Source organism: Hemiscyllium ocellatum, chromosome 13 (assembly GCF_020745735.1).
Source record: "Hemiscyllium ocellatum isolate sHemOce1 chromosome 13, sHemOce1.pat.X.cur, whole genome shotgun sequence".
Taxonomy (NCBI): domain Eukaryota; kingdom Metazoa; phylum Chordata; class Chondrichthyes; order Orectolobiformes; family Hemiscylliidae; genus Hemiscyllium; species Hemiscyllium ocellatum.
This window is the reverse complement of record NC_083413.1, coordinates 67,266,673-67,289,155: the sequence shown is the minus strand read 5'-3', so window position 1 is coordinate 67,289,155 and position 22,483 is coordinate 67,266,673. Positions and strand designations below refer to the sequence as shown.

Sequence of the window (22,483 nt, the reverse complement as noted above, 5' to 3'; positions counted from 1 at the left end):
GCTAGGCTGCTGTTTTGAGGAATTTCTCAATCTAATAGCATAAGTGAGCAAAATTAACGCAGCTGGTTGAAACTAAAGTAAAGCAGACACTAGAAGAATACACACTTTGCTGAAGTATTCCCCAATACAGTTGCAGTACAAGCAGCAAATTGGGAATGGGGGGAACCCACATAATGCAGCTAGCGATAGTAAACCTGGATAAAGGCTCCTGAACATGAGATTCAAAATTTAAGTTTTTAAGATAACGACGACATTCAGAAATACCAGTATTAAACTGCAAGTCCAGTGATTATTTAATTCTCTGTTATAGCTCATAACAGAACCAAACTAACAAGTTAAGCTATAACAAGTTTTGAATCTTTTGGCCAATAAATAATTTAAGTAATTGAACCCTGAATATAGCTAAACCAGAGTAGTATAAAACTAATGTATTTATTCATTACTTTCTCATACATGTTTCGGAAACTCGGCAGTGAGTATACCAGCATTTTAAAAAAAATTAAGGAATTTCTTTTCTAGGTTGCTCAATGGAATCTGCACCAATTTTTACCACAAGTAACAGGAAATCAACAGTGTTAATACAGCTTCACAGCTTTGCAAAAATGTCATGAAACGGTTCCACGGACTTTCTTGTGGTTATATATCAGTATTTCTGTTTTCAATGCTCGAACAACAAGCACAGTTCATGCGAGAGTTAGGATCAACCACCTACTCAATTAATGGAATTTTTTGGTCAGCATACAGAAATCACATTTCACAAATACAAAGAAACATAGCTTTGCTAAGACATTAAATTTACCACGAACGGCAAAATATTAAAAAAATGCAGGTGCCTTAGGTGCTAAAAAAGACAAGAAAACCGAAGAAGCATTTTCCACCATTTACTCATTATCAAAAATAGTTTTCAATTCTTCTCGCAAAACAAAAAAGAAAAAAACAAAAAAAAAACAAAATTAAAGTACAGACTGGACACAAAACATCACATTATTCCTATGGCTTCAAAACACTACTTGACCACATTCACAGGAAATGACACCAGCTACACTATAAAAACAAAAAGGTGCCATTCGATCTCCTTCTGCATGTGAAAGTTTTCCTGCACATTTACACTATGTGAGTAACCATTGTTGTGCATGCTATGTGCCAAACCAGTACTGAGGCTGAGGAGTAATTTCATATACATCATTACAATGGTGGACAGTGGTACAAGCAGTTCAGCCACATTGACACATGTAACGGTATTAAGAAAAAAATAATGTTGAAATACTGGATATTTCTTATATGGGGATATGAGGGGGAAGAGAAGAGCACATGCATTACTCCCCATTTTTGAAGTGCCTTAGTAGAAATTATGGTATTTAATCCTTTCAATGTTATGTGAACATGTGGACCCAATTGCATAATTACAGAGATACTGGTTGTATTGTTACTCAGCTAGATTTATGGCAACGTGAAACCTGAATTTGCCAATGTGCTCAGACATGCTGACAATTAACTGCCAGCTGCAGTACTAACTACCTGGCACTAGAAGCCATGGGTGCACTTGTAAATATCACACTACAAAATAAGTGCTATGCTACCCAATGGCAGACAGCCAGTAATGCAGAGGCACTGCCATAATACACACGAGTGAAAAGAATTTTTCACCAGACTGTGGTAAACTGTAGCGTGCAACCAGCATGTATCAGCTTATTAAACACTCTAAATTAATTACATAAACCCCTCAGATACTATACAGAAATGCTTGCACAAAATATTTCTGGCCAGATTAACGGACACTTGTGCACAACTTAGCCAACTCAATAAACTTCTTCCGTATACACTTTCATTAACATAGAAGTGGGTGTTGAAGCTGAGTACATGTGCATTGTGGGGTGGGGTCTTCCAGCAACCACCATTCATGACAAAATTACATATTGAGCACCAGATGGTTCTCCTAATGAAACAAGCAGACCTGAGGGAAGAAAATATATATCATGTGCATCTATAAAGTGTCATCCTTATTTCTAGTTGAATGTGTAACTACACAGATGTAATGGGAGTGTTTTTCTTTGTGCAACTGATCCATGCTAATGCAGTCATTAGAAAATAATGAGGCATTTTGTTTTAAATATATTCTTGGGTCATCTAATGACATTACCAAAATAAAACAAAACCAATGTTTCTTTTGATTTAGAGAACACAAAAATAATCTGCATATAAAAAGTGACATTATATTCTACATGTAATTTTCTTAAACTGTTCGTACTGTAGTTCACCATTTTCTGTTTTTAAATTACACCTTAACCTTTTGCGATTATGCACAATGCATAAGCAGCAACAATGAGGTCAAATTTCTCTTGCCAAAGATCATTCAGTATAAATCACTTGCAACAGTTCATTAATCACATCTTATTCAAGAAATTATCCTATTCCTCCTTTATGGAGCTAGGCCTGATGATTTAATGTTAACTTCAAGTGATCTATACCTAAAGCACTACGGCAAGTTCAACTAAGTCTATTTTCCCCAAAACAGAACTATAGCTGCCTTAAAGTTGTAGCCATCCCCATGAACAGGGACAAGCCTAAGGTCTACCAGATCAATTCCAATCTAACAGTCATATCTATAGTCAATAGTTTCATCCAAGCTTTTGTCGTCATGTGGACTGGCAGCTAGGAAAGTTGGTATAGGTGACCCCGTTGTCACATTGATGACACTTGCGCTCGTGCTTGCATTCCGCACTGCATTGCTGATGCTGGTTAGGCTGATGCCCACAGTAAGCCTGGTCTGCTCCAAGGCCTTTTCCGGCACAGCAAAAGCCTCCAATTTTTTCTCGCCATTGGCCATGTAAGAGTTCTGGCAACCACGGCAAATGCAGTCCAAACAGGCCTTGCGATTTGAGTAACAAGGGCAACGTTGCCCACGACATGTAAGAACACTTGGGTTTTGTGTAGCACGTCCACACTTGCACCCCTTCTTCTCTTGGGGCTTTTTGTATGCTATTTTTGAAGGGCTACCAGGCATAACAGTACTGCTATGAACTTTCTCCTTAGTTTTAGTTTTGGTTGTTCCCTGCTTTACTTTTGAGTGTGATTTTTTTGCTCCATGTTCCGTGTGTTTTTTAACACTTTTACTGGCCGCAAGCAAGGATTTGCCCACTTTTAGTGTGCCTCCATTTGGCATTGTGACTACAGTTTCAGTGGACAACTTGGTCTCTCGTTTGGCAGGAACAGGAGCAGCAGCCCCTAATGGTGGACCATGTATAATGCTGGAAATAGGTAAGGGTTGAATTTTTTCGCTGTCACTTTCAGATCGAGAACGCTTCCGATTTCCTCGTACAATTTTAGGTGTTGCTGCAACACAGGGAATTCCATGAGGAGGAGCATTGCTAGAAACAAAAATACTGCTTTTAGGAGGCAGGGAGATGGGTTTGGCATCTATTACAGGTCCATTGGGTGTACTTGTCTCAGAGAACGATTGTGAATAATTGCTACAAGCTTCCAGATTATTTGCAACAGTTTCTAGGTCTTGAAATACATGTCCACCAGTAAATAACAAAGAACCAATCGGCTTTATGTCTCCACCATAGCTACAAATGTCGACCCCCACTACATTGACATTACTACAAGAAACTACTTTGTTCACTTCCTGCAAACTATCAGCAATGTCCCTACTTTTGAAGTCCTCCTCAGTGCAGGATGTATTAAGCCTTTCCGAATTTTCCGAAGAAATAATATTTACAGTAAATTCACCAGCCGAAAGTCCATTGCAACCAGGTAATCCATTGAAACTAGAGCAGGTCAGCTCAGCATTACTTGAAACTCGTTCACTGTCTTGAATATTTTCAACAATGCGTGGTGTTGTTGCCATTTCCAAGTCACTGGTGCATTCTGAGGTTGATGGTGTTGGGGAATTTGACAAATTTAAAGAACAGGTCAAAGCAGAAGTCTCTTGTCTCTCTTCCTCTAATGCGAGTCCCTCTTGCAGCAGGGTTAACATGTCAGGCGCACCATCCATAACGGTAGCTAGATGCTGTGAAATTGGGGATTCTGCTATATATTCACAAAGTTTCTTGTAGCAGCACACCAAAATGCTCAGTTGCTTATTTTCTTCAAACTGTTCGTAATCTTTGCACCAACTACAGGAGGGCTTCATCATCATCTTTTTACCTTTGCAAGTTTTGCAAACATAGTGCTGGCAAGTTGAGTTTGTAGGAGCAATTGGTTCTTTCAGCAAATCTCCTAGAAAAGAGAGAAAAAAAAGTTTTAAATTTACCTGGAAAATACTTTTGATAAGACTATTGAAACTTCAGCATTGAACTGTTATAAAGTTTAATCTTTTCCTTCTGTTTTGTTTCCCATCGATTTCCAAGTGATTTAGCACTTGCAAGTTTTTAAGTAAACTGTTGATACCATATTTCTCCGAAGTAATTTCCATTGTAACGCTTTTGTCACTTTGATAAATAAAGTTTCTCTTAGGGTGTGAGAAAAAGATATAATTTTCTGAAATGTATTCATTTTCTTTTTGTCATTAAACAAGGTTAATACTCTATTTGGTGCTATCATTTTTGCAGGTTCTGTAATTCATGTATTTTTCAGCTCTGCTGCAAATCATAGATTACAATTTTCAAATATCACCATAATAGTGACCATTGTTATTGAAATCTCTTATGTGCACAATGATCATTCTACTACGTAATTTGTTACATATATGTTGGATTGATGGGGCAGACTACAGAATGTTTTGTTCTCCAGGAAACTGTTTCCTGTACCAGAACTACTGTAAATAGCTTTCATGGGTTTTGCAGCCACACTTGATGCCAATCAGATTTCCACTTCAACAGGTTGAGAATTTGTGACGTTTGCTCTAAACTAACTTTCAACTTAACATTCCACTCTTGTTTGGAAATCACTGATTTGGAGTAAAGATCTCATATTGTAGTTCACAGTGTCAAATAATTAGCGTTTCACACTATTTTAGACCCCGAGAGAGAAACTCTTGCAAGGAAGAACACCTTTCTAATCACAGGGAGGAAATTAATACCAATGTATGACCAAAAAGCCTAAATCACAAACATTTAATTAACACCCCAACCACATTCTCACCTACAATTATTGGAATCACCTGAGAAACTACCATACTCACAGCATTAGGCTAGTTACAAATTAGAAAAAAAATGGAGGAACAGATGGGCTATTTGAATGTGTAAACTAATCCTTTGCGAATTAAAGGAATTTAAAGTGAATAGTTAATCTTCCCCTTTGCCCATGTTAAAGACAGTCTTGTATACTTCCTTTCAATGTCACTTACTCAAAAGAATAATTTAATTAACATGCACGGTGTATTCATACACTTTAAATTTAGCCTCAACAGCTTCAGTCACAGGTGATTTTCATGAATATGTTCAAATGAACATGTCAATTAAGCAAGAAAATGAGGCTAACTGGTATATCAGTATAGTATCCATTATTTAATGCTTCTAAAATGCCCGAGATGGCTATAAATCATTTAAATTTCAGTTTTCAAGTTCTCAATATTTGTTTTGCAGAGAATTTATAAAATGGATCTAATAAAGAGTTACACATCAGAATGATAAAAAATACTTAAGTGTAACATAATATCTAATGTAGCACAAACTGCAACACACAACAAATAGCACACAAATTACAAAAAAAAGAAATAATTAAATATCAAGTTTGAAATTATGTTCTACTTAAATAGTAAGGGTCCTTAAAAGGGAAAGGAGTGATTCCTTATATCCCTGGTAAGCATAAGCCAAAACCCAGTCTACTGGGTGAGCATAATAGGGATAACTTAGCATCTGAATATATTATGAGGATTCAGACAAAGTTAAAATGTAAACATATATAGAAGCTGACATATTGCACTGACATTTCTTAATTTAAAATTCAACCACTGGAAGTAGACATTACTGGCTGGCCAGCTATTTATTGCCCATCCTTAGTTGCACTTGAGGTGATGATGAGCGGCTTTCTTGAACTTTCTCAGTTCATGCGGACACAGGTAAACTTTATGACACAGTGCAAATCAATTTAATGCTAACAATGTTACTTGGTTGTTCCATGTTTGCATACTGCATATTTCAGTAAAACAAGGCAAATTAAGAGATATGGGGCAGGAATGCTTTTCTAAACTATTGAAAAGTTGAACCATTCTGCAATTGATATCAATACTTTGCCAAATACAGCAAATTTAAATAAAATGATTTTATTTTGAAGCAGCAAACTTACATGTAAGCTTAGGAAACATCAGTAAACCATCAATCACTGCTTCAAATTGACCTCAACCTAGCTTGTTCACTTAGTGATAAAATCTCAACTATTTCAGGTCTTTTACGAGTATTTATCAATCCCCCCACTACACCCCCCACCAGGCAATATCTTCCAAACCCTAATCCAGCTAGCTGCATCTGAAATAAAAACAGCTTTTAGTAAAAGAAATACCTACGGAAGACATTATTCACTGAAGACATTGTATTAGCTACAATGAAAAGACTGGCAACAGGTCTTCTTCAGAACATGCTAGCAACCACCATAATTGTACATGTTCACCTTAATTATATTTAAAATTTTCTTTTGCAATAAGAGGTTGTTGACAATATAGGTAAAAGTTGGCAACATAAATGTATATCTCCCTAAGTTCCTATAAATAGCCAAGTAACAAAACTGAAGAAACATTAAGAGCATTGCAATGGGGTAGAAGATAAATTCAACATAAACCTTACTACAATTAACAACTATAATTCTCAGAATGAACACTGCCAGAATACCATCCAACTTTGTTTTGAAATTGTTTCAGTTTAACTCTAAGATTGCAACTCAAAAGGTAGAAATGATTAGTGCATTCAGCTTTGGGCAGTAAAACGGAGGGGGGAGAAAAATCCCCTGACCTTGGAATAGTTTCAGCAGATTCACCAGGATGACACAAGGAGTTAAGGTGCTTGAAGAGTTAAAATAGGTAGACAGTTTGTGTAAACTTGGTTTGTACATCACTGAGCTTAGCACAATGAGGATTATCTAGATATATTGAAAGTGATAAATGGGTTTAATAGAGTTGATAAGGAGATCTATTTTCTCTGCTGGAGAATCCATAGCATGTTCTCACACTGAGGACTAGGTTGCTTAGGAGTAAAGTCATGAAGCACTAGTCCATGCAAAGGCATGCTTGGAGGTCTGAATATGAAAAATATTCTTCAATGGCTTAGAAGACATTCTCATTGAGCTGGTACTAGATACGTGTTACAGACCACAGTTAAGATTGCAACAGGTTTCTCGACAAAGTCTCCTACACATCCGATTCCCAAAGTAATATTAAAATTATCTAGTCTCTGGTATTAGATAAACATTACAAAGTACTACTTAAAATTTGAAATCCTGTTACCACACTAACAGTATTGAAGGTTTAACTTTATTTTCAACTTTTAAAATCTCAAATTTGTACCTAATCTTAAAGAAGTCAATCTGTACTTTATTCACATGACTATTACAACCCAGAGCTCTTCAAATTAAAAAAAGTATTATTGGATAAATCAGTTTGATAAACTGTGGCACATTGTGCCCATGTTAGCTCTTTAGTAGATCTAACCAATTGATCTCTCCCCCTCCCCCCACTGCCATGTGGTTATTTTAATAGAATATAGAGAAATATAATAAGATTGCATTGAAAAATTGATATAACTGCAGGGAGTAAACCTGGTTACATTTTCCTTTTGTCATTCCTGATTTGGACTAATTGCACACATATTTTGCAGATTATCCTTGCTATTTTCCCTAATGCATACTAAATGACCTGACTCTTGGCACTTTGCCTGGAACTTGGCGCCCAAATAATGAAGCAGACATGTAAACCATATCAGGAACTAACCAATCAACAACCTCTTACAAAATGATTTACCCAATATAGAATGGGAAAAAGTAAGAATTTTCTGCAAGAACGTATATAAAAATTAAATACTCAAAAAGCCTGGACTTCAGCAAGTACTGTACTTATGAGATTACATTTCTTATCTGGTCATATTAAGCAAAAACTCATGTTCTCCTGATATTAGCACACCAAACACAAAGGATACAAGTACACAGGAATGGAGCATCACATTAAGCTGTCCTTCTACCCACCTTGGGGTGCTAAGTTCAGTTTGTCTTTGGAGCTGAAGCCTTTTGCCAAATAAGCGGCATAAAATTTCCCGACACATAGTCATACCATCATTTGAGGCTCCCTCCCACCATGGTGGGGAATGTAAAGAAAGATGAAAATATAAATAACAAAGTGGTCAGCTGAACATCTTTCCTGTCCAATATTGCTTGTCTCCCAAGTGGTGCAAGAATCAGAAGTGAAGCTTTGCATTGTGATTTTTCTAAATTATCGAAAGCTGAACCTTGTACAATCTTATTAAATTTAATCATTTAAAAGCAGTTGTGAACGTAGAAAACTAATAATTTTTTTAAAAAAATAAAAAAGTAAGCAAACTGCAACATTTGCAGAGATGGAGATATCACCAGGTCAGTAATCCATAGGTCATAGAGTCAGAGAATCCCTACAGCGTGGAAATAGGCCCTTCAGCCCAGCATGTCCACACTGACTCTCCGAACAGTATCCCACCAAGACCCTATCCCCTGAATGCTCGACAGTTACCCCCGGACTAATGCAGCTAACCTACACATCCCTGAACACCATGGGCAGTTTAGTATTGCCAATTCACCTAACCTGCACATCTCTGGATTGGGGGAGAAAACTGGAGCACCGGAGGAAACGTGCAAACTCCACACAGTCAATTGCCAGAGGCTGGAATCGAGCCCGGGTCCCAGGTGCTGGGAGGCAGCAGTGCTAACTACTGAGCCACCATGCTGCCCCTAAACCTGTAGGTTTAGGCTGATGTTCTCGCAGACAAGCTTGATAGCAATTGGCAGAATTTAAAATCAATCAAAAAAATCTAGAGTATAAAGTCAGCCTCAGTAACAGTGACCATGAGAACTACCACTGATTGTAGTGAACCAGTTGGGTTTTCACAAATGTACTTTATGGAAGGAAATCCTTCACCCTTACCCATTCTGGCCATTATGCGGTTCCAGATCCACAGCATTGTGGTTGGCTCTTAACTGCCCTCTGGAATAGCCTCACAAGGCATTCATTTGGATGGGCAACAACTGCTGGCCTTGGCAGTGACACCTACATCCCACGACAGAATAAAATTACAAGCAGTTATCAAATTTTATTTCAGATACTTGTCACGCACAGGTCCAGAGATCAGACATTACCAAAGACCTCAAGATTCAGCAGCAAGACAAATATGCATTAAGGTGTACCCATGGATAAATTGGGACAAAACCAACTATTGGGAATATTTTTATTCAAATTCAAGTAAGCTTACATTCTTTAACCCACTGTCCAGAGTACGTTTTTATTTGTTAGTCTTAATTGCCATCTCTCCACCCTTTAGTAAAAGGCACTTTAGTGGGATGTCTCAATCTACATCATGTGTTTTATATCCAATTGTCAAATCACCCAAATACTGTAATAGCAGTTTTGATGTTACAATTCTTTCCCCAAACTCAACCCCAAGTAACACCTTTCTATATTTAGCTGAAACAAATGACAACCAATAAGGACAACTATCATGGACACTAAACTACTGATAAAAAGTTATTTCACTACATCAAATTTGAATTATGTCTATATAACAAATACCTTACATACAACTTAACCACCAACACTACTTAAACAGTGCATGTTTTTCTCAGGAATGTTTCCCAAAATTGTTTTTAGACTTAATCGAAAGAGTCCTAATGCATAATTAGAGACGTAAAGGTAACGATATGTCGAAAACTTTAAATTTTCATTACTTTGAATGGACTCTACCCCAAACATGCTGAAACATAATTCCCCATTTTATACATTTAAAGACTCCAATTAACACAATCAGACTTTGGAAGTGCAGCAAGTTAACAGCCACAGTCTATATCTACAATTCTTACATAAATCATCTAATAAACAAACCAATGGAAATTTCTCAAGCAAACCAAAATATTTAGGAAGAGGGCTCGTCACTGGCAGAAATTTAACAGGAGATGAAGAATGGATTACTGAGGCTGAAATACATAAGTATTTGGAGGAAATAGCACTTAATGTCAAATCAACCTGGATAGAAAACCATGGGTCAATCTTCCTCAACACAAAAAAAAAGAGAATGCAGAAAATTTAAACTACCGTCGAATATTAATGAGTCAATTTCGGTCCAGCCTTCACTTCAAAATCAGTAAATGCATGAACTGCAACTAAGAGTTGACTTTAATTAAACCATTAAAACAGTCATGTTAACCATTCCACACAAGACTATTCAAACTTGATAAAACATGACAGGGGTTTAAAATTCATTTTCGGATTGAATTCAAATATATGAAAAGATTAAAGGCATAAGGGGAGGTATGACTGAAAGAAATGCATTGCTAGTTGTTCTTTGGGTGAACTTGCTCCAGATCGAAGCCTCACAGCAAACACGTGTGCATGTTTACTTTTGGGCAGAGTACAAAAACGATCTGTTACTGCAGGCATACCCCTCTAACCCATCACAACTAAAACAAAAAAATTGCAAATTTAATCAAGCTCCAAATATATCCACATTTGCCTAACATCTGACAGTGACTTCTTCAAAAAGATTCTCAAATTTATAACCAGATTATTGGGGGAGGGGGTTTGCACTCGGCGTAATTGGCGGGGATTTGATGTAACCAAGATTCCCATTCAAATTTATACAACAGTAGCTCCTCAGAAAAGGCGAAAATATTTTTTCTTCTGAATGGAATGTCACTACTTGCAAGTTGAATCTAGTTTAATAATATTACTCTACAGGAAAGCTAGTGGATCACAGAAATTAAAATCGTCTAAAAATATTGCAATGATATCCCCGAGCACGTGGTTACTTTTATTTTCAAACCAGAGTACAGCACCTTACAGAAAACTGAACAGATAACTAGAAATACCCTGTGGTGTTCGGAGTAAAAAAAGGACATTCAAATAAGGTTGTCATCTTTGTACTTACAGACTTGAAGAAAAATTACAAATTTTGTTTGTGATCGATATAATAAAAAGCACAGACCTGTTGCAACGAAAAACAATGAATCAGTACTGTATTTTAGCCGTACTGAAGCCTTCTAGCCGCTCAGGTTTTAGAAAAGGCAGGTTTTAACATGGTTGAGTTATGCACGAAAAATTTAACTTCAACGTAGCTCCACAGCTTTGACAACTACAGACCCCTGGTACAACGTAAACGGGGAAACCTAACAAATTAATCAGTGCAAGCCTATTTTTTTTCTGCTGAAAATGACTCAATTTTATCCCGTCACTTAAAAAGTAGCATTAAATTAATCATGGAAAGGAAAGTGCCTTCGGCATTAATACGGATACATGGATGGCACAACACAACCAGTGCAGGCCTCTCCTGCATTGCCAGACAAATATACAGCTAGGAATGAAAAACAAAACATATCTTTCGAAGCCTCAGTGTGCAAGTACACAAGAGCTTTAACTTAAATTTCGGTGCTGGGGAGATTTAACACTCAGGTCTGTGCTTGGGGTACACTCTTTATTCCTCTAGTACTGTTTAAAAAAAAAGATGTAGGCCTCTCGCTGCAAATGCAAGAATCTATCTGAGCACAAGTTTTGGGGGTGGTGGAGAAACAGACCACGCCAGTTGCATTGGGGAATAAACGTAGCAACACACTCAACATTCAAACTGAACTGATGGAACAGGCATCGAAGAAAAGGCCTTCGAAGGTCTGAATTCAGCTACAGTTCTGTAGGTGAGCAGAGCAGGCCTCTGGTGCAATGCACAAACACTCCACACAGAATTACACATGCATGGGGGCGGGGAAGGGGGGGGGTTCACTTGGTGGGCACAGAAAACCAAGCTTAGAAATAAAACAGTGCTCGTTACATAACCGTGCAGCTTTGCAAACGCCTGTGTTTTTGTTTGCAACACAACTGAAGGAGCACGCTGGCTTTATTTTCTGGGTATGTTTTTTTTGAGGAGGAGATGGGAGAGGGAGCTCTTCGCGTTCATTTTGTTTTCTACGGGGGCGAGGGGGGGGGGAGAAAGGGTCTAGAGGAAAGAAAACAAAGTGTGGAGTGAGGTCATGGGGGGGGGGGGGTGGGAAAGAGAAGAAATTGCTTGTGGAAATAATAATAAAAAAAGACTCACCGCAGACACAGCAGGAGAGGGACTGCCGCAGGTAGGGCAGCAGTTTGTAGAGCTCGGAGAAGGAGCCGGGCTCCTGCGGCTCGCATTGCATGATGTAGCGGCAGGTCGTCACGTACAGGCCGGTGGCGTTGACCGGATTCATGGCGAAGGGATCGGAGCGGGCCGGGCCGTGGTGCCGCCGACGGGGGTATTTCCGATTCCTCTTTCTCCGACGCCCAGTGTCCGCGGCGGTGCCAACGTCCATTTAAAGGTTGGGGTTGGGGGGGGGGGGTTGGGGGGGGGGGGGGGGGTGGGGGTGGTGTGTTGGAAATTAAGAGCGGGTGGTCAGCGGCGAGCACCGGTGCTTGTTGTTACTGGCGCCGTGCTGCTGCTGCTGTTGCCGTTGTCTCCCGGGGCTCGGTTCCTCTCGCGGAGCCATGGTACTCACTGACGGCGACGGCGCGGGCGGAGAGCCTACAGTCCGCGAGCCCTGTCGCCATCCGCGCTGCGCGGGCTCCGGGCTCGGCGGCACCTACTGGTTAACGCGCGCGCAGCGGGGCCCAGCCGCGCACCTCTCGCCATTCGCGAGAACTCGCCTCAGTTGCCCCTCTGACTCTCCCGTATACACACACACACACTCCACCCCCGCCTTCCTTTTCCCTTCCCGCTTTCTGACCGATTTGCGGGGTGGGGGGGTGAGGGGGAGGGGGGTGTGGGAAATGGGAAGAGCCTCCGAAACGAGCTCAATCCCTCCCCTCCCCTCTCTCTCACACACAGACACAGACACAACGGGGCCTTCACCACCGGCTGCTCTCCCTCTTCCTCCCTCTCACGGAGAGAGATGGTTATTATTTTCCCACCCCTCCACCCCGTTTAAACATTTTAACCCCCACACCCCGATTCGTTAAAAGGAACGCCGAAAGCAGCGGCGGGTTCGGGTTATTGAGAAAGAGGGTTTAAAAAAAAAACGAACTCGGGGGGGAAAAAAAAGGAATTTCTTTCAAATGGTGGAAGCGTTCGTTTTTTTAAAAAAACGGAAAGCGCTCGGGCGCCCAGTCACGTGACCGTGGAAGAAAGACGAAGGTAACGCGAAGCGTCTTTCCAAATGCCTGATCAGTTGTCTTTGAGGCCATTTAAAAAAATAAAAGGTAGACTCGCTCTCGTCATTAACCACATTCTTTTAATTCAGCTTGAAGTACAAAATAACTGTCCTCCGTTTTATTCGGAGCGTCTTCCTCTTGGATTTAAAAAAAACCTATTATTTTTGTTTTTCCCCACCCTCCGCGTCCTCTACGCCTTTGGATATTACATGGTCCCAAGTGCTCAGCGACTGGCCTTTTATAGGGAGAATTCTTCCCCACACCTCCCCCCGCTCAACCAATAGGAAGGGAATAGGTTGAGGTCCTTCGCGCGAATGCATCGGCCCCTTCTTCCTCTCTCTCGCCCCACCCCCGAGGCACATTGGGATTTGTAGTTTTCCTTCAGGTGCCAACGAATTGCGCGTTCAAAGTATACCCACATTCATCAGACTACAACTCCCAGAGGGCAACGCTGCGCCCTTTTAAAGGACGCACTGCGCACATTCATCTTGCTCCGGGCTGATCGGCCGGCCTTACGTCACCGGGACCGGCTGTATTCACCTGATTGGTCAGTGCTCCCGGGCCGGTCGCAGCCCCTTAGAAGCTCATTGGGCGCGGGCTCTACCAATCAGCCTCTGCGATGCTGATCTCGGAGGCGGTTTGGTTCACTGGGAGTTGTGACTGTACTCAGTATCATGGCGCCTGTGCAGGTGATGTTGTGCTGCTCCCGGTTGCTGACAGGCAGCTTGCGGACTGGCAGATACGTTTTATCTTCTCTGGGGGCGATTAGAACCATTGAGCAACGGAAGCAATGGTATTCAGTCAGTAGCTTGACCGTGCAAGAGCGAATCAAGGAGAGATCTCAAAGGGCGATGTTGGGAGGAGGTCAGCACAGGATAGATGCCCAACACAAGAGGGTATGTTTGGTATTACATCGGAGATAGTGCTGGAAACTACTAAGACCATTTATTGTCCTGTACTTCTAGCTGCTACTTAGTTTGTGACGCTAGCCATCATGCGGTCTGTACGCCTGATGAAGGTCCTGGTACGAGGGGCTGATCGGTATGGTCGCGAATCTTGATTTGTAATGAATAGTTGCCTATACTTTATTAAAATAATCAGACCAATCATAAGCATTCCAGAGTTTTGTTCATTTAAAGTGTGATATCCTATTGTTTGACACGACAAAATATAGGTCGTGGACAAAACGGTGGGCGATAAACTAAATTAATTTATTGTTTGTTTCTGGGCGTTCATTCACTCCTGGCTATAGCCTACGCTTGTTTACTCAGCTGTGAAGGGCATCTTTATATGTGTTCAAAACCTCAAACCGCATCAGTTAGTTGTTGGCGTTGAAGTTTTGTTATGACCACGTACCGGAATTCGAGACAATTTTTGCGTTTTTAAGACTCAAAGCACAAACCAGTTTTAATTCTACTTACAAACTAGAAAAAGTCATTTTGTACAGATTAACTTTACATATTTTGTTTAAATTTAAAATCTAGGTAGCCTGAGAGCATATTGAATTAGGCGGAGCATTTATCTGTTTGCACCTAATACTTGGTATGTTAATTCACACAAGACAAATTTACGCTGCGCTGTGCAAAGTATGTGTTTCCTAACTTCACTCCTGAAGGTCCATCTCATAGAGTCAGTACTAAGTCCTCAGCTAATTAAAATAATTTCACTATCCACTCTCTGTTTCCCTATATAACTTCAATATTGCAATCAATTATCTTTTAATCTATAATTTGGGGAATATAATCCTATCTTAAGTAAGCTATTTGTATGTGAATGTCTGGAGTCTATTTAATATTCTGGTAAATCTATGGTTCAATTACTCCAAAACCAATGGATGCATCGTAAGGCTGTGATTCTTACAGCTGTTTATCCTCTAAGGTGGACTTCGGGTCAGGCAACAACACAAAGTGGCCAAGCAAAAGTTGATAGCCAAGTTCGGTACCCATGAGGATGGCCTCAACTGGGACCTTGGGTTCATGTCACACTACAGGTGACCCTACTGCACTGTACACCCTCACTCAACCTCTCTCATACAAAAGCTCTCTCTCATATGTGCACACATACACTTCCCACTCTCTCACCCATGCACACACCCTCTCATAGGCTTATGCCCCATCACATGCAAACACATACTCACTCATGCATTCACACTCGGTGCACACAATCTCACTCTGTCTTTCTCTCCTGCACACACAAGTTTATGGGGTGAATTTGTGTTTGCAGTACTATATTTGCAGATACATTCTATTTTGCTCAAAAAATGCAGAACCTGCAAACAGTCAATGCAGGCAGTGAATCCTTTTATTATTTGTAAATTCCACTTTGGAACTAGAACCAGTCTCTCAAGATTGGTCTGACTTGCACCTCTAATGCATTGTCTGAGCTGAGATGTCACCTTTTGTTATAAAATTAATTATTTTGGGAATGTGACTTAAAAGAAGTTCTGGGATTTACATATTAATGAACCAAAACCAGCAAATCTTTTCTAAAAAGATGAAAGACTAAACAATCTGTGTTCGTTCAATGGATCGTTTAGTGGGCGGCACGGTGGCACAGTGGTTAGCACTGCTGCCTCACAGCGCCTGTAGACCCGGGTTCAATTCCCGACTCAGGCGACTGACTGTGTGGAGTTTGCACGTTCTCCCCGTGTCTGCGTGGGTTTCCTCCGGGTGCTCCGGTTTCCTCCCACAGTCCAAAGATGTGCGGGTCAGGTGAATTGGCCAAGCTAAATTGCCCGCAGTGTTAGGTAAGGGGTAAATGTAGGGGTATGGGTGGGTTGCGCTTTGGCGGGTCGGTGTGGACTTGTTGGGCCGAAGGGCCTGTTTCCACACTAAGTCTAATCTAATCATTGTATCATTGTAACCTTTTGCTATAAATTCTGTCTTATGGTCCTACTTCGCAACCATCTGACGAAAAAACTGCATTTCGAAAGCTAGTGCTTCCAAATAAACCTGTTGTACTAAACCTGTTGTGTGATTTTTTTTAAACCTTGTCCATGCCAGTCCAACACTGGATCCTCCAAATCATCACTATATCACAGATATGGTCAAACCAGGGCTTGTGCTTGGGTGTTGTGAATAAGAGATTCGTGTTTTTGTATATAACTTATGGGTTTAGGAATAAATTAGACAGCCGATTATTTAAAGAACTGGAGGCATTCTGCCTTCGATCCTTTCAGTAAGGGCAATCCAGAGAAATGTTCGAACTGAATTAATTTAAAAGTATTTGGTAAACCTGTAAGTTGTGAAATCCATTTCTTTGGATCCAGTAAGGATTTGTAAATAAGAGATACCCAACTTTAAGATTTCTTTGAGGTATCCCAGAGCATGTCACATTGGCATGTTCACTGAAGCTTGAGCAAACTTTGTGGTTTTGTTTTATCCGGGGGGTTTGATTAGATTAGATTACTTGCAGTGTGGAAACAGGCCCTTCGGCCAACAAGTCCACACCGACCCGCTGAAGCGCAACCCTGCCAGACCCATTCCCCTAACACTACGGGCAATTTAGCATGGCCAATTCAACTAACCTGCATACTTTTGGACTGTAGGAGGAAACGGGAGCACCCGCAGGAAACCCACGCAGACGTGGGGAGAATGTGCAAACTCCAACAGTCAGTCGCCTGAGGCGGGAATTGAACCCGGGTCTCTTGCACTGAGGCGGCAGTGCTAACCAATATGCCACCGTGCCATTGGGAGAGTTGGTTGCAGTTTGATTGTTGTAGTGCTACTGGCTGAGAGAAGGTAGCAAACATGGATGAGAGTTAAACAAGCCTGCACTGTCAGCAGAGCATAAGCTAACTTCATCATTATTTGCCATTTAGAATGTGGCTGGGGCATAACCTTACTTTGCCTTGCATGAAGGAAAAGCTGGCAAGTTGCTAGTCGATCTAGTGGAAAACTCTACAGTTCTTGCAACCTTAAGACAAAGAACGTAATGATTGAGAAAGTGGCCAGAAAAAGTTCTGAGCCATCCACAGTCACAACATAGTAACTTAAGGTTGGTCTTCTGATTGGGGCTATTAGTCTGGTCCAATGAGGAAACTCATTCTGAGGTCCAGCTGGCTAACCTTGTTACAATCACGACATCCCTCCCCCTCTGAGTAAGAAGTCATCGGCCTTTTTTTTAAAGTAGCTTCTCCTGGAGCATTTTAGCACCAGGTCAGGGTTCCTCCAACTCTGCTTCTGATATGGGCAGTGTGTAACTCACAGGAGCTTGCGTCTTGTGCCCGGAGTCTCTCAGAAGAAACTCATTCTCCTCCATTGTGTTGATCTCTGATTCTTTGGTATCTTCCATGCTTGACGGAAAGGGCAAACTCATGGGATTTGAAACAATCAGAAAAGCAGCTGAAGAGCTGGGCATATTTTGCTCCTGCACCATCTGTGAGATTGCAGCTTTTGTAAGGTCAACGTGCTCTTTCAGGACCATTGCACCTACCCAAACTGTATACGTCACTGGACTGAACTTTGCATTAACCATGTCTTACACTCGTTCGTGCTCTCTCGCTGTGTCTGTGTCCATCATTGGTATTCCTGATGCCATCCGCCCAGGTCCAGGAAGATCAGATTTAGCCTGGCATGCAGTCTTTTTCCCATTTAAAAACTCTGCTGGAACCATCCCTTACTTGCATGAGGGGAGGTCCAAATAGGAACTAGGACTGTTTGGTATCTAGTGTAACTATAGGCTGTTTCTTTAAGTCTGCCTTTTAAGTTTGGACTGTTCTTTCTGCCAGACCATTGCATGATGGATGGTATAGAGCTATCCTTGTGTGATGAATACCATTCGACTTTAGGAAGTTCTGAACTTCCTATTATCTGTGACCAATATTTCGGGGAGTCTGTGTATTGCAAAAGACTCATGCAGGTTTTCTGTCATCATCCCTGTGTTTGACGAATGAACTCTGTGCAGATCCAACCTCTGAGTGGGCATCCACAATGACTAAGAACATTGAGCCTGTGAAAGGACTTGCATAGTCAACATGTAAGAGTCCAGACTTTACCCGACTCTTTCCATGAATGTGGGGGAGCTGCTGTCAGTAATTTTTGTCCTTGTTAGCCTATTGGCATTGACCTGTTATTCTTCCCTCTTATTTTTGTTTTGAGTGCTGTGCCTGCATTAAGTTTTGGAAAGCAGTCTTGGATCACCTTTGTCCTGCTGCTTCCGTGTAGAAATGAACCAGTATTTGTTTTTAGATGGTCAAAGAAATTATCGGATGGGAGGTAGAGAAACCAATACAACATTTGGAGAGGATAATTTATTGAATTTTAAGAAGGAATTGGGTTGTTTTCTGAAGAGAGCGAATGGATATGATGAGTTTATGGGTAGTTAGTATTCAATCAGTGGAAGAATGAATAGATTTAGTGAATTGTTTAGCCTTTTCATGATTTATGTTGGACTTCTGTATGCTTCTAATTTACAATAATAGGAGCAAAAAGGATAATGAGCAATGGTATGCTAATTTAATGATTTTAAACCGTGAATAATGTTGGTGCTTCATATCTGCTTTACAGAACACAATATAATTTCCATTAATTTTATGTGGATCATGGTGTCAAAGTACACTTGAAAGCAGACTGCATTGGGATAACATGAGAATCAATCCACATGAAAAGTACTAATTTGGTTGCCAATTTGATTTTTAAAAGCATTAAAGGGCTTGAGAGATCTTGGGGATCTAGGTATATGATTGTAATTAATAATGCATAGAAGTTTAAGTAACACATGCAGTGTTTGACCTTTGGCTTGGTTTAGAAATTCAAATTTATGGATTCAAAAATGGTAGTCTAAGTGAATGAATTTTGAACTGGAACATTTGAAATTAGAATCTTGAGTGGTGAAGATGCCATGGTGGAGCTGGTAAGTTTGAATATTGTTATTGTAATTCTTTTCTTTAAAAGAAAATTGCACAGTATGTCATTACAAAGTTTTTGTGGCTTCTTTTGCCTTTTGTGTAAAGGGGAGAGGAAGAAGCGGATACAAGATGCAAAATTAAAATTATAGTTAGAGAATGAAAACTGCATATTTGCACACTGTAGGGAATGACTGAAAGTATGACCAGGAATGAAAATTAATATATGGTAAGCAGATATTATTTACTATGTGCTACGTCCCTCTATTTTGTTCATGCATGATGTTTGTGCTACATTTGCTGAGTATTTACAAACATATTGTGATGTGACTTGTAATTTGAAGACTGTTCCAGATCTGGAATGCAGTGATATTTTGTACTATTGGTCTGTTTGATCTGTTGTTTGTCAAGTGTTTTCAGTGGAAATGGTCTATTAAATTGTTGCTGCTTTCACATGATGGATTCAGTTTTTTTTCTAATTTGGCAAATGGTTTTAGAAATCTACAATGTATAAAATGTATGTATCTTAGAAACTGAAATACTTAACACGGTGACAGTAGGCTGTTGTCCTTTGTCTGATTTTATAAAGGATTTTACGTTTCTGTAACTGGGGCTAAGCTCATTTCATTGAGTAACATTTTTTAAATTCCCCAAGTATTGTGTGTGGGTCATGATGATCTTGGTGTCCTTGTTTTTCATACCTATTTGTATTGATATTGATTTTGTTTTTGTCCTGGCATTATCTTATCATCAGTCTACCTCATGAAGTTCTTACCTCTTTTTACTTATGTCTTTGTTGTTCTTCTGTCTTTTGTTTTCTGTTTTGCAAGGTAGAGCATGTTACATGCTCAGTGTATTGAACACAGAGATTGTGGGACAAAATTTCTAGCAGCTCAAAACTGGTAATGAGCTAAGTTTCTTCACTGTACCATTACTATCCAGCTAAGTGTATAACTAGTTCAATCCAGAGTGGAGGAAACTATGACAGGAATGTCACTGGATAGACCTAAAACTAGATGCTAAACTTTTGGTGGATATTGAATTGGCATGCTATGGATCAAACTAAACAATCCCACAACTAATGGATTGGATCAAAGCTTTAAAATCCTGGTACATTCTATGATGAATTGTGGTGGATAGCTAAACAAACTAATGGAAGGGTGAATCCACAAAAAATCCATCCTCAAAGTTAGCAGAACCCAGGGAAAGCTGCAAAAAACCACAAGTGCTGAATGAATGATCCATCTCTGTCTGTTTTGGAGGTCCCCAGCAGTACAGTTCCCAGTCTTCTGCCAAGTTACTTCACTTCACTGCATCTCAAGAATTGGCTGAGGTCACTGGCTACAACAAAAACTGAGCTCTGAACTTAACGCTGCAACACAATGGAGTTGTATTCCAGAATTAGCCAGCAGTACAGCTATAGCATTAACATCTGCTTCGCAATGTAGAAATTTCCCAGATATGTTCTGTCTACAAAATGGATCACAATTCTAATTTGTCTAATTACTGCCACATGTATCTACTGTCCTGTACATGTTGCTGACAGTGCCATTGAATGGCTTTGGCATTGGTGAACAGGTTTTTGCTCAAGTAGGTTTTACTAGGGCAAGTGGCTTACTGACCTCGATATAATCTTTGTCCAGACGTGGTCAAAAGAACTGCTTTTATACTCGACTTAAAAAAATAGTTGTTGCCCGAGAGCATGTTTTACTTGAATCATCGGTATTTTTTTTCTTTTGGATAATTTATTATCTGCGCATAAATTCATGTTTTGCTAAAATGGAATGCTTCATCTCTTCTATAGTTATAGCAAGACTAGTAAATACTCTAAAAATTGTATTAGCGAAGAAACACAGCAATTTCCAGCTGTTTTCTCTGACTTGGCAAAATATAGTACCTACAATTCAATCTGTTGAAATGTCATAGAGAATTGAAATGCAGTTTAAAACCGTTTTAAGTCCATTTCTAAAAGATGGACTTAAAAGGACAGTGCATATTAAACATAGCTGCATGATAAATCCTAGCCTCTACAATACTGTTTCAGATACAAAAAATTGAAAGTAAACCTGTTGATGAAAGATTGTCTTACCGAATCTTAAATGTGCAGATTTCTGATAGTTGCTTACGGTCCTTTTGGAAGTTACACTGTTGTTGAGAGGAGGTTGGATATAGTTACCTCTAAAGGTTTAAACGTAAATGTGACAGATATGCTGCATGATGAGAATAAATATTTCTTTGTCTTAGTTCATTGAAAGAAAACATATCCTCCTTTTGACCACTATAGGCAGTTAAAGAAACACATTTGCTTCCCTTGTACAACAAACCTAGGAAAAGGAAAGAATTTGCAATTCTTAAAATTAAGATTATAGCATTTAATTTTACATTTGGGTTCTCAAAAGCTACAGCTTTTGCCATTTCTCTACAGCATTAGTCACCTGGTTCATGTACCAGAAACATCTAACTTAATGACAGAACCATTTTGCATGGAGAAAGCAATGTCTGATTTTGTGTAACCTTTTGGTTTACTCCTCATTTCTATATTTCGTTTCTTTCCTTCACATTTTAGTAACTAATAAACTGACTCTTTTTCTTTCAATTTAAGAAAGCCTGTTTAAATTGGCTCATTTTAAAATGAGCATTAGAATTGGGAAAGCTATGTAAGACTGAACAAATACTTTTGTTTCAACAGAGGGAAGGGTTGAATAAAGGAGGGGTGCCTTTCTTACTTGGGATCACCCAAAGATTGATTGTAGTAATACTCTTTCCAACCTTGTCCTTGGGTAAAGGTAGAAGATCCATTGCTCTAAGCCATAACAACCGTAATTCATTTTAAATAGTGTTCTTGAAAGAAACTTAAATATTCAGGCTGTGCATATACCGACTAGAGAAGGTGCAAAACTTGACCTACTCTTGGGGGAAAAAAGGTAGGGCAGGTGACTGAGGCGTTAGTGGGGGAGCACTTTGGGGCCAGCGACCATAATTCTATTTGTTTTAAAATAGTGATGAAAAAGGATAGACGAGATCTAAAAGTTGAAGTTCTAAATTGGAGAAAGGCCAATTTTGATGGTATTAGGCAAGAACTTTTGAAGGCTGATTGGAGGTAGATGTTCGCAGGTAAAGGGACGGCTGGAAAATGGGAAGCCTTCAGAAATGAGATAACAAGAATCCAGAGGAAATATATTCCTGTCAGGGTGAAAGGGAAGACTGGTAGGTATAGGGAATGCTGGATGACTAAAGAAATTGAGGGTTTGGATAAGAAAAAGAAGGAAGCATATGTCAGGTATAGACAGGACAGATCGAGTGAATCCTTAGAAGAGTATAAAGGAAGTAGGAGTATACTTAAGAGGAAAATCAGGAGGGCAAAA

General features: G+C 39.9%; 2 protein-coding genes across 2 annotated transcripts in view; one reads left to right on the top strand and one right to left on the bottom strand.

Moving 5' to 3' along the window:
• Positions 1–452: 452 nt before the first annotated feature.
• LOC132821926 (E3 ubiquitin-protein ligase MSL2-like) lies at positions 453–12,477 on the bottom strand. The gene is made up of 2 exons (XM_060834904.1): positions 12,195–12,477; positions 453–4,221 (listed from the first exon to the last, which is right to left on the bottom strand). Exons 1-2 carry the CDS (start codon positions 12,436–12,438, stop codon positions 2,591–2,593), a joined length of 1,875 nt encoding a protein of 624 aa, XP_060690887.1. The 5' UTR covers positions 12,439–12,477; the 3' UTR covers positions 453–2,590.
• Positions 12,478–13,915: 1,438 nt separating this feature from the next.
• Positions 13,916–22,483, top strand: part of pccb (propionyl-CoA carboxylase subunit beta) — a 57,289-nt gene continuing 48,721 nt past the window's right edge. The window contains exon 1 of the mRNA XM_060834905.1: positions 13,916–14,169. Within this exon, the coding sequence (XP_060690888.1) occupies positions 13,948–14,169 (222 nt within the window). The 5' untranslated portion in view covers positions 13,916–13,947. The remainder of the gene's footprint in view (positions 14,170–22,483) is intronic.

Coding starts and splice junctions, on each gene's coding strand:
- LOC132821926 (XM_060834904.1), bottom strand. CDS start 12,438: ATGGACGTTGGCACCGCCGCGGACACTGGGCGTCGGAGAAAGAGGAAT. Junction 4,222..12,194: donor CCTCTCCTGCTGTGTCTGCG/GTGAGTCTTTTT, acceptor TCTCTTTTCTAG/GAGATTTGCTGAAAGAACCA.